The sequence below is a fragment of the Camelus dromedarius genome, chromosome X (assembly GCF_036321535.1).
Source record: "Camelus dromedarius isolate mCamDro1 chromosome X, mCamDro1.pat, whole genome shotgun sequence".
NCBI classification, from domain to species: Eukaryota; Metazoa; Chordata; class Mammalia; order Artiodactyla; family Camelidae; genus Camelus; species Camelus dromedarius.
In genome coordinates this window covers 84,990,436-85,002,602 of record NC_087472.1, presented here as the reverse complement: position 1 = coordinate 85,002,602, position 12,167 = coordinate 84,990,436, and the positions used below count along the sequence as shown (strand labels likewise).

The 12,167-nt window shown below is 39.6% G+C and overlaps 1 protein-coding gene and 1 long non-coding RNA gene across 2 annotated transcripts in view; one reads left to right on the top strand and one right to left on the bottom strand.

Annotated features, from left to right (window-relative positions):
- Positions 1-1,128: 1,128 nt before the first annotated feature.
- OTC (ornithine transcarbamylase) overlaps positions 1,129-12,167 on the top strand; it is a 55,521-nt gene continuing 44,482 nt past the window's right edge. Inside the window, exon 1 of the mRNA XM_010992828.3 lies at positions 1,129-1,367. Within this exon, the coding sequence (XP_010991130.3) occupies positions 1,291-1,367 (77 nt within the window). The 5' untranslated portion in view covers positions 1,129-1,290. The remainder of the gene's footprint in view (positions 1,368-12,167) is intronic.
- The window catches only part of LOC135320279 (uncharacterized), a 150,725-nt gene continuing 147,043 nt past the window's right edge, over positions 8,486-12,167 (bottom strand). Inside the window, exon 4 of the long non-coding RNA XR_010379532.1 lies at positions 8,486-8,602. This is a non-coding gene — a long non-coding RNA (uncharacterized LOC135320279). The remainder of the gene's footprint in view (positions 8,603-12,167) is intronic.

The following is a 12,167-nucleotide window of genomic DNA, read 5'->3' as shown; positions in this document are numbered from 1 at the left end:
ATATGCCTTCTCACCTCCATGCCTCTGCAAACACTTGCTTCTGCCTGGAATAATCTTTCCAGAACAGAAGATGTGGCAGAGGTTTGGGAATTTGTCTTTCCCTCTCTTTATCCCACATCAGTCTCTGTAAGTAGGAGAGAATAGTGCCAAGATTTACTTCCCTGCTAATATGAATTATGACATCACGACCATCCCTGCCCCTGAAGTGGCCATAATTGGTTTTGAAATGACACTTGTTTTTTGCGTTCCACAAATGTCTAGCAAGTGCTTCCCTTGCCCTCCTCCCTTGCCTCCCACCCTTCCCAGCTTAGAGTATGCCCTCTTCCCCGCAATGGGCACTTTATCTGGACCTCCCCTATGGGCTTGTATTATGGATATTTCTCTACAAATCTGTGACCTTTACTGAGCTGTAAACTCTGCAAAGGTGAGATCATCTTCCTTTTCTGAAATTCCAGCTTAGCCCAGTATCTGACACAGAATAGATTTGGAAATTATCCCATTTATAACTTTGGATGAATGAATGAGTGTGAAGCTTTAGATGGCCCCTGAGTGATCCAAAGAGGCTGCCAGGGGAGGAACATTTGGTAACCCCCTCCTCACTTCTGCAGATTATGGGTTTCTGCTCTAATTAATAGGCAACTCCTTATTTATTGAAGACCTACTATGTGCAAGGCACAATGGAAGCTCCAGGACTGAGATTTTTTTTAACTGCATCTCTATCCCCACTCCAGCTTCTTTCTACCAAATATATATATATAGCTTCCAGGATACATCTTCCTATTTGTTTTTGTGGAAAAGCTGGGCCTTAGAGGTAGGAAAGTAATACCCCTGGAAATACTCAGGGATGTCACATCTACACCTGGGGTTTTGCACTGCCAATTCACATTTTGAGTGAGTTATTTCTATGTACCTTCATAGCAGCCAGCACTGCAGTGTCTTACATATATTATCCGCTCAATGAGTACTTGTCAATTGATTTTGTACAAGTATGTGACAGCATAAATATATTATGAAAAATGAGGCGTCTGGGCACCAAAAGAGTCAGGATTCCTTCTCAAAAAAAAAAAAAAAAATACACAGCGGTGGAGCTTGGCTTAAAGTTCAAACGCTCCTGTACCCTGCCCTGCAGTATCTCTAACCAGGAGTTTGATAAGGTAGTTGAAGCGTGATGTTTACCTTTACTCTCTCACTGCAATTGGAAGCATTCTTAGCTTTCACGTGGACCCCACTGGCGACCTTGGTGAGGCGTTTGCAGGAGCACAGAATCATCCTTTTCACTGTCAAAAGAAGATGCTGTTTAATTTGAGGATCCTGTTGAACAATGCAGTTCTTAGAAATGGTCCCAGATTCGTGGTTCGAAATTTTCGGTAAGTGATGGTCGGAGAGTTGAGTCTGACTTCGGAACCATGGTGATAAATGAAATTCTATTCTGCAGAGGAGTGCAGCCTCCTACAGCCTCTTTCTGCAGGGTGTAGTGCCAGGCTCGACCCTTATTGGAGACAGCTGTCTCTAATTCCAGCTGAGCTTTCATTGCTCAGTCCCCTGTAATCAGATTTCACCGGGCGCCGGAGGGTAGGGGGTGGGGGTAACTGTGGCAGGTATAACAGACTAAATGTTCTTGACATCTTCCATTTGTGTACATTCTAAAGGAGCAACTGGCTGCAGGAAATTAGAGGAACTAATTTGCACAGGGCCTTCAGCTTGTATTTGGGTTTGTTTGAAAACAATATATCATTCTAGGGCATGGGGACTGACTTGCTCTTTGGAAAAACAGATCCCAAAGAATGGCTAGATAAATATTTACAAAGCTGCTGCAAAGAAGCCTTGTATGTGATGAGGATAATGATATTTTGGGAATAAAATCCAAATCTGAAATCTATTTCTGAAATTGTTCATAGCATGTGAAAGGAGTCCATCTCCGACGAATTCATTATAAAAACTATATCCTGCTCAGAGTCATTGGGCATGCGTATGGTGGAAGATGGCGTGGAGTGTGTCTGTGGGGACAGGGACGGGGTGATGAGTTAAGCAAGGCCATCAAATTCGGACACTGTTGCTAGAGAGCTTCTAGAGTAGTTGCATGTTAACAATTTGAATTTTCCCAATGCCTCTTTACAACTTAAACCAACCGCAAAACGACCTCAATGACTTTCTAAAATTGGAAGCTCCTAGTCTGAAGTTTTCTCCCACTGTTAGGAAGTGGCGCTGGGCATCCCTTCTCTGGGCCACCTGACAGCTCTGGACTCTCTGGACTCCATCATGACCATCACTCAGAAGCCGGACCAACACTGTGAATAATACTGTAAATTAAGCCCATAGAATCAGATGTAGTTGGGGCCTCAGAGCCACAGAAGAATGCCTTCTCTTATTTTACAGATAAGGTAAATGGGGCCCAGAGGGATTATGGGGTTTACTAATTAGTGCCAGAGTTAGACCACAGAAGCCCAGAATCTGAAGGAAAGCTCAGGTTTTAGAGACTAAATAACTGGGTTCAACTCGCTGGCTATACAACCTTGAGCAAGCCACTAACCTTTCCTGCGGTGTTGCTTCACCTATAACATGGGAGAAAGTGTAATCACTGCTCAGCCTACATCATGGGATGGTTCAATCATTTATTTAATAAATACTTATTGAGAACCTACTTCATGCCATGCCCTAAGCAAGGTGTTGGAGATATAGAGGTAAATAAGGTAAATAAGCTATTTCATTCCAGACACATGAAGTCACAGTCTAGCAATAATCAGCGAGATAATGTGTGTGAAAACTATAACGCAACAGACGCATGTTCATTATTTTCTCATTCCATCCCACTGAGTTATACCAGGTAAAGGCGTGATGAAATTTTATTCCATAGTTTTTAACAAAGAATCATCACTGAGCTGGAAATTATCAACTGAATGAATAACCAAAGCTTGGAACTAAAACTTATACTCGTCTTTGAAAATCACAGTGATGACTGATTTCATTTTTTACCATTAGTATAGGTTAAATTTTTGCAAGTAAAATCGCATCCAAATATTTAGGCATTTTTGGTATTTACTAATATTCTATTTTCTATGTCTAGTAGCCAGACTACGATTCTGAAAATCCTGGCTAGCCATCTCCCATAGTGATTGGGGGCTAAGGCAAAAGCATGGCTAAATCAGCCTAAATCCATACCTGCAATTTGAAAATCTGAAAGCCTTGAAGCACTCATGTTATTAGAAACTTAAGAACATGAGTCTCCATTGAAAAATGACATTTTGTTGAAACGATGTCACTTTCATGTAGCGTGAGTATTTTTCTTTTCTACTCTTTTAGTTAGCCACACTACCTGCCAGCTAGATGAATTCAGAATTGCTGATCTCCAATAAGACCTACAGCCTTTGACGACCCCTCAACAACAGAGAACATCTCCCCGTCACCTCTGCCTATATGGTACTTTTACTTTGATTTTCAGCCTTCTCCAGAGATTTGGGGTCCTTTTCTTCCCCGTCCCTCTTGGGAAAGGTGGAGGGCCCTTGTTACAAAATATCCCACATGAGTTTAGCACTAGAGAGTAGTAGGAACTCTGTGGTTAGGGTTTGGCAATGCTACCAAACAGGGACTGCACAGTTTTAAAGTTAGCAGCCATAGCGCCATAGACATGATAAAATCACTGCTCAAGGGAGGCTGAAGCCATCTGCACAGGATCAATCATTTTTAGACAATTATTATTATTATTATTATTATTATTATTATTATTATTATTAATTTTTTTTTTTTTTACAAAATCAACAGGATCAGACACCAAGACTGCTAAAAACACCCATTCCATAGGCTTTTCATCTCACAAACAAGGCCCTAGAGCCTGGTTGTGTGTTTGGATAATAGGCAGTGTCCTATGATTTGTTGCCTATTAAGGAAACCACTTTTAAAGAAACCACTAAAAAAATCTCTTTCTTTATCAGAGAAGACCAATTTATAAGTGTGGTTCAATTTCATCTCACAAATAGAAATTCCTTCAGAGAATATTGAGCTAAGCCACCCAATTCTGTGGAGGTTATGGATTGGAGCCGGAGGTGACTAGTTTTCAGGTATTTCATTCCAGACCTCTCTAAGGGCTTACAGATCTCATTATGTCCCCTTCATCCCACACATGCCCATCTATACACACGTGGACACACAGACGGAGTGATTACAGGCCATCTGTGCTCTTGCACAGAGGAGAGAAAACAGTTCTCTTTGATTATTCACATTTTCCATCATAACTGAAAATGAATGCCTTTTATAAAACCTATTTCTTGACTTCAGAGAACTATACAAGGCATGAGACCAGGAATGGAATGGGGTCGTGCATGATGTTTCCCTTGGCCAACAGTAGACTTGGGGTTTTATTTCTAGTTTGTTATTTTCAGTAATTTAGTAATTTCAAACTTTACTAATTTTGATAAAAGAAACAGAGGCAGCCACAGATTTTCAACAGTTTCGGGTTTCCAACCCTTTGACTGTAGGTCTGCACAAAGCTAATTCTCATCCCACACTTCAATTTTCAGCTGAGGGGAAAGTTCCATGATTTTTGAATATTGACCACCTAAGGTATCTTAGAAACCAGTTATCAATAGTAATTTATATCACATAGGAACATGTGGCAACAGTGAGGAAGGTTGCAAGTATATTTTTATTCATAAATTATTATTATTGTTAATAATGAAGAAAATTTAGAAATGATTTGGGCATTTTTTCCAAATCAATAGGATCAGATTCAAGGGTTTTGTGAAAATAGAGTGGCTCTTCCTTGCATGCATTGCAATATGGCTTTCCAAGATGGAAAGAAAGGGATGAAATTAAAGTTAGGTCACTGAGAATTCAGATGGCTTCTGTGTGGCCTGTGGGAAATCTTGTGTTTATAAACTGCCTGAGTGTTGTGGAAGACAAAGACATGAAGAATTACTGATTTTTAGTTCATTTTCTTACTTTTTCAGATGACTAAGGCCAAAGATGGAAAATGATCTTCCCAAGGTCATAGGGTGAACTAGGACTTGAATTTGAATATTTAAACCCACTGAACTTTTCATTCCACTGCTTTGACTATTTTGATCCTTCCAAATTGATCAAGTCGGCCAATCTACCCCTGCACAATATCCTTCTTTTTTTTTAAAGATATAACCAAAAGTAAAGAAGAAAAAAACACCAAGAAAGTATGCCTTTTGTATCAGTTTGCAATGTTAAAGAAACCAAAATCTCAGCCATTAGGTGCATTAGCCCTCTCTTATGCCTCCAGAAGCTAAAGTCTTTATCTCAAATTCTCCATGGGGATCAAAATATCATTTAACACTGAATTTTTTCCTATTCTGGAAAAGTCAGTTTCTGATGAGCCACATTTTAGTCGAATTAAGCACTTTGTCTTCCAACAGAATACAATTATAGAAGGGAACATATCCAGGTCCCCCCACCTCCTTACTCCAAACAATTTACTACAGTTGGAAAATGCAGATTCCAGCAATGAAAGGTTTCATTCTGCCATACAGAATACTCTTCCATTTTCTAGCTAGAAAGATATTTGGGTAAAGCTAACAGAAGGATCTACTATTACCTTGGCCTGACTTCTTAGCATTCAGTGATTTGGGGTTGAGAAATCCCGGAAATTTGGGGTTTCCAGGGATAAAATTAATGTAATGAACGAGTCTTGCCGTTTTCAAAAGCTCTAGCTTCAACTAGACTGCAATGACAGTTTTGACGGAAAATCTGTTCGTGGTTCCCATTGTTTTCTCCAATATTGTATCCTTCCTGTTATGTGTTGGCTGAAGAATGATAATGTGGTTTAGATCTGGTTTACCAAGGAGACACACTTGAGTACAAGGAGACCAAGCATTTTATGGGAACACTAAAACAGTGATTCTGGCCTTGGTTCAGGTGCTCGTGAACTAGAATAAGTGGCTTCCAACTGAAGCATGGGGTCTCTTTGAGAACTGAAGAGCCATTGACGCCAGCAGTTTGATCTGGCTAACTTGAGTGTGGGTTTATCCCCCAAAAGCAGGAAATGCTTGATACAGACCACAAAAAATGGGGGGACCTGTGGTGGAGGCATTTCAGCCAACATGGTACAACTGTGGAGCTTGTCTACTTTCCTCTAATTTTTAAGTAGCTTAGGGAACAAGGTGTGGCAGCTCCATTTTGGAGCCAAGGGGAGGTCTGTGAGGACATAGTAAACAGGATAGGAATTTAAACTGGAACCATTGTGTTTGCTTTCCTTCCAGTGATAAATTTTCCTGGTTAGCTCTTGATATCTATGAAAAACAGCTCTTTTCCCAAAGCCAACATTTCCTGCCCCACCTCCTGGACAGAATTGAGAACGGTGGTGACTACTCTAATGATTTTTCAGTGGTGTAAACAGCATGACCCTCTTCACCAGTTGAGGTACAATTAAAAAAAATGTTTCCAGTTAACCACTCGAGCACTCACAGGCTGGTACGACAGAGGTACAGACCTACCTCTCCACCCTTTTTGTCCCCAAGAACCCTGGGGACTTATTCTGTCCAAAAGGGGTTCATGGAGAGAGGTAACCAAAATTTTGGTATAGTTTATTATTAATGTACTTCGGATTTGGCCCTCATGGTGCTATGGGCACAAACTTATCTCACCAGGTCCTCTTCCCAGTTTTCCAGGTTTCTGTACTTGACTCAGACTGCTTTCCTTAGGATCCAAGGTTATATTGCTTTTGTTTCACATCCATATATCCAACCATTGTTCCCAGTAGTGCAAATACCGTACTGGAGCGGTTGAGCCCTAGGGGATGTAAGCTTTAGCAACATACTAGGCTACAGTCAGTTCTCCTCTATGACTCTTAGGCCTTGCGTTCAGCCTGGGCCATGGCCCATACTTGCTCTTGCCTTAACATTAATTCTGTTTGGGGGGCTCTTGGTATCTTTTTTTGTCATCAGACTTGAGTCAGGACATTGAAAATCCATCATGGCAAATCTCTCCAAATTTATTCCCAGAAATTGGCTGAATTTCTTATACAAATTGATTTATTTCTGCCTCATTCATTTACCCATTTACTTAAAAAATATTTTTTGAATGCCTACTGTATCCCAGGCATTGCAATAAACACTGGGATATATTAATGAATGAAAACAGGTAGGATCCCTGACATCGTGGATCATATAATCTAATGGGGAGATGAAAAGTAAGCAATAAACAGACACATAAATATATATTAAAAATTGTGACAAGTGTTATGTTAAAAGTGAAAGCAAAGTGGAGACTATTTAGTACAGTCAGGGAAGGAATCTCACAGGAGGTGATATTTAAGCCCCCAGCCTAAGGATGAGAAAGAGCCAGCCTTGAGAGCTGAGGGGAGAGTGTTCTGGACAGAGGGAGTGATATCTGAAAAGAGTCCTAAGAGGGGAAAGCATCTCAAGGACAGGCAGTCTTTCCTTTGCATGGTCCTAATATGAAGGAATTTCAGTTATCACAGTTTAGCTAAATAATACCAGTCTTCCAAGTACACAGGTCAATTTTCAGTTGCCATGGTAAATTAATTGTCAGTAGCTGCATAAAGTAAAAACTTCACTGCTAGCTCTTCAGTCTGCAAATCACTATGTAAATCACAGGTGTGCATCATGATCAGTGACCAATCACATCACTTCTTTCAAAGTCTGTTGGTGATTGCCCACTGTGCAGCTGTTACTCAGTTCACATATAGAAAGCAAAGAGTATGATTGTTCTGCCTTCTTTTCTCCCATTGATAAGTCCATGGAACATTTTATAAAAATGGATAATCAAAAGAGGGAATTGTCTGACAGAGATGAAAGTGCAGTAGAGAAATAAAAAATGGTAACACTGGCAGTTCACTCTGAATCAGATGCAAATGTATTTCTAGAAGAAATAGCTGACTGTGGGATTGTTGACCCTACTACTGTTCGAGGAGTTCTATCTCTGCAGCCAGAGGAACTTAGTGAAGATAAACTTATTTACGTAAATGAAGACAGAGGTTGTGACAAAAAGTATAAAGATGTTCCAGAGGAAGTGACATCAGCAAAACATTTCACATAAAAGGAATTCTCAGAGAGATTTCACAATACTGGGAGTGTAAAGGATAAAATGTTGGAAGTTGACCCACTTAGAAAGGAGTATGACAGTTCACCACAGCACAGAAAAGATCCTTGCTCTGTATCATAAGTTAGACAATAAGAAGACACATACACTCTTCAAACTACTCCTGATAGATTTCACAAAGAAATAAAACACTAATTCTCAATGTTTCTAATGTTTTAAATTACAGTGTATCAAGTATATATCAATTTTACTACTTTTTTCACTTCCTTAATCATTTATAACTGACAATAAGAGAGTTTTTAATGTTTTGACCAAAAAATTTAAGTCACGAAACAATTGTGATTTTCTCCATTGATTGCTAAGGTTGCTTTGAACCGTTTCGGATTTAATTGTTCTTTACAGTCCCTCATTGCTGTGCAAAGCCAGAACTGTCTGTATTTTTTTTTTTAAAAAAGCTTACCTGCTAACATTTACTGATTTATTGGTGGTGTCATCCCACAGCAACAGGGGTGAGGGCAACATTATCAGCTGCTGCCATGAGGAGACTAGAGTCACAAAGAGGGACTTGCAGATCACTTGTGGTCTAAGGAAAAGAATTTGAAATAAGGTTTCCGTCACTATATAAATTTGAAAATGAAAGGTCTGGATAAGAAGGGAGGATTCAAGCAGGATGTTTGTGTCTTCTTCCTATCTTTAAACTCAGATCTGTCAATGGAGAAATAAAAAGAGCATCTCAACATGACCCCAACAACAGATCATTAACTGTGACCCAAACCCTAACCCTACCTCCAACTTAGAAACTTGTTTGAAAGGACAAATTTGAGAAAGCCCCAAAGACCTTTTACTTCTCCCCATCTGCCTTCTGTTTGGTAATAAGAGCTGGAAGTTGGAGCTGTTTTGAAGTAGCTAAAGGGGCTGTTGGTCCTTCTCTTTCATCATTATTTTTCTATTTCTTTTCGTGGAAAAGAGGGAGAAAAATTCAGTTCCCTGTAAAATTTTCATTTCCTTTCCATTTCCAATTTTTTCTCTGATATTTAACAACACCACAATTCTGAAGTCTATAGTATTCTCTTAAGTGAAAGCTGTAGGCCGTGAGTATTTAGAGGGGAGTAGATACAACCAAACCCTGCAGGGGCGGAAAGTGGGGGCAGGTACTGAATCCCTTAAGTGCCACAGTTTGGAGACTCAGATTTTGCGGGCTCCAAAATAACCAGGAGACTGAGTTTGAGCTCCATGTAATAAAAAAGACCTGAAAATTAGCTTGTGGGTTGTTTTCTCTGTTGTCGATGGATGTGAATTCAACAATTATAGTGATGTTTCGCAAATTCCTTGAATCCTAGGGACTGGGGTTTTCTAGGAAAGCTTTTTTTCTTCCCCTTTAAAAATAATATTGGAGGAAGTCTTAAGCCATGAAATATTAATGTGTTGTTGTACGACATGGAGTCAAGAGAGTTTATCTTCTGTGATTTAATGTTGCTTGGACCTTATTCCAGAAGAAAAAATATTCTCAAAGCTGCCCTAAATGTGAATTGGCAAAGATTAAGCTGCTACGCCTCCATTCTGGGCCAGACATGTTAAACCTGTTTACAGATCCCCAGAAGAAGAAACCAGCTGACCCTGAAAAATGTATGAATATCAGACAAAGATTTTACTTTGCAATAATATCAGTACTTGTACATTCTAAGTGTTGCTTAATATTATTGCTAATTAATATTATCAGAACCAAACATAAAACCAAAATATATATGTAAAAACAAATGTCCTGCCTAATTGCCATGTCTCTAAAGTTATCAAATGACTGACTACCACTATCCAGATCTTGGACAGTTTTGTTGGCTTTTTACTAGGGTTCCAGTAAAAGGAAGAAAGTGAATATCTAGACTAGAAACTTCTTTAGCCAGCAAAATTTTTCTGTGTATTTATAAATTTATTTTTAAAATATTTGGATCTTCTTAGTCTAAACTTTAGAATATTAATTTATTTTTCTTTATGCTCTGTTATGTGCATAATCTATTAGAATAGTGACACATATATTAAAAGTAAGTAAACATACATTATGGATCCATTTCAAGTTTTTTTTAATGTTAGGGATCTGTAATAAAAAAAATGGAGGACAACAGCTTTAGAGAAATTTCCATTTGGAGAGTATATGAATCACATATTTTTGAAAGTTGAAGACAATGGTACTTCTTTGAAATAGGATTGTTGACCAAAGTTTTGATCCACATAGAAGCTCAAAACACTAATTTCTATTGGAGTTGAATATGTAATTAAAATCTTATATTAAATAAATCAATCGACCTTTAGCCAACTAACCCTCAAACCCTCTATTTTTATGGAAGCTCCTTTCCTTAATAACTAGAATCTCTGAAGGGCTTAATGTCAAAGAAGGTCTACTGGAAAAAATCTATTCACCTACTGAGCACTAAATGAACCAATAAACTCTGTCAGAAAGTTGGATACTTAGTGAAATACTCATTTGTCTAAGTTATTTGACAACATGCAGTGGGAACAACAAATTGAGTGAATTTGTGATTTGCCTACCTATCATCTTGTCATTACTGCAAAAAGACATAAATTCCACTAGAGAATTTATTCTTCATCTCAAGTAGCACACACTTTTTTCTTAAGTTGAAATTCAAACATGATCATTTTGTGACAGTTGTTTTGTTCCTAGTAAAATTAATTGATTATTCCCATTTTCTCGTGGTATATGATACTAATTATCATTAAATAGAGATAACTGGGAATACTGAAAGAATAAATGCTGTCCATTTTATATACTGATTACCCCAAATGGCAATTACTATCATCACAATGTAACAGAATGTTAAAATGGGACTCTATCTTAGTTTCTGCCCAGGCCCGGTAGGTGCTGACTCTTCCCTCGTTCCAAAGTGAGATGCTAGACCACTGCACCAGGACTTGCAAAGGAGATATGCAAGAATTAGTTTTGCAACTGTTGACTGAAATAAATGCACAGCCTAAAAGTTGAGAGTTATGTTTTATTTGGCAGACATTTCTGAGGACACGAACCCCTTTGAGTCCAGGATGACAGCCTCTCAGACCGCTCTGAGGGACTGCTCCGAAGAGGCAGGGGAGGAGCTAGGATATATAGGAGCTTTACAACAAAGACCAGGTAGTTGGAACATTAAAAGATTACTTGTTAACTAAAGAAAACCAGGCATCTCAAGTTGAAGCATTTAGTGCTTTTCTATGTATGGGAGGAAGCAAACATGTGGGCTCATTGAATTCATCCCTTTGACAAGCACCTAGCTATCTAGGGCCAGTATCCTGGCCTTTCTTATTCTGAGTGCTCTCAGAGTGCACCACTGTGAGTGGCTGCAGAGGCCAGGCTGCAGGCTTGTCTTCACTGGGGGATGGCAGCTACCGGTGACTTGATGGCTTCAGCGTCCTTTGTTTACTGATATGGTTTGCAGTATTTTTCGTTCACACAACTCATTGGTGACTACCTCCAGCTTCTCAAATGGATTGCAGAAACCAAGAGATGAGTTGTAGATTTGAAGAGGATTTGTGGATGATGTGCCCACATGGAGAAGTATTCTTCCCTCACCTCAAGCCAGGGAAAGTGGCTCCAATGACACCAACATCTACAAGAGGAGAGCTTGGGGACACAGTAGAGTGATGTCAGGCCTATACCTGGAAAATCTGAAGTAAGAGGGACTGGGTGGCTAGTTGTTTTGACGGTAGACAGAACAAATGTCTGTACTGGGATGGATCTGACTCTTGTCAGAGCAGAGAACATGCAGGGCTTCCCATGACCAATATAGATGGAGAAAGATACTTAGTGTGGCATGGTCTCACATCATGACCAAGAGACTCTGAAGCACTCAGCTGGGGAGATCTCGGCAGAAAAATTTGGATGTGTTTCCTTGGATGGCAAAGGAAATGTAATTGTCCACTATCAAGTACTGCTGTGAGACATTCCCAGTGATGAGAGAGTTCTCCAAAGGACCCGCAAAAGCATCTCAGAAGAGAATCAGCCTCAAGCACCTACACCAATGCTAGATTGCTAGAACAGAGCCAGACTTTGCCTGGCCCTCAGCTCCTCACCTTCCCTTGGCTTTACTTGGAGGAACTGAAGGCAGAGAAACAGAGGAGACAGCTTATGGTCCCTCTTCCCTCTG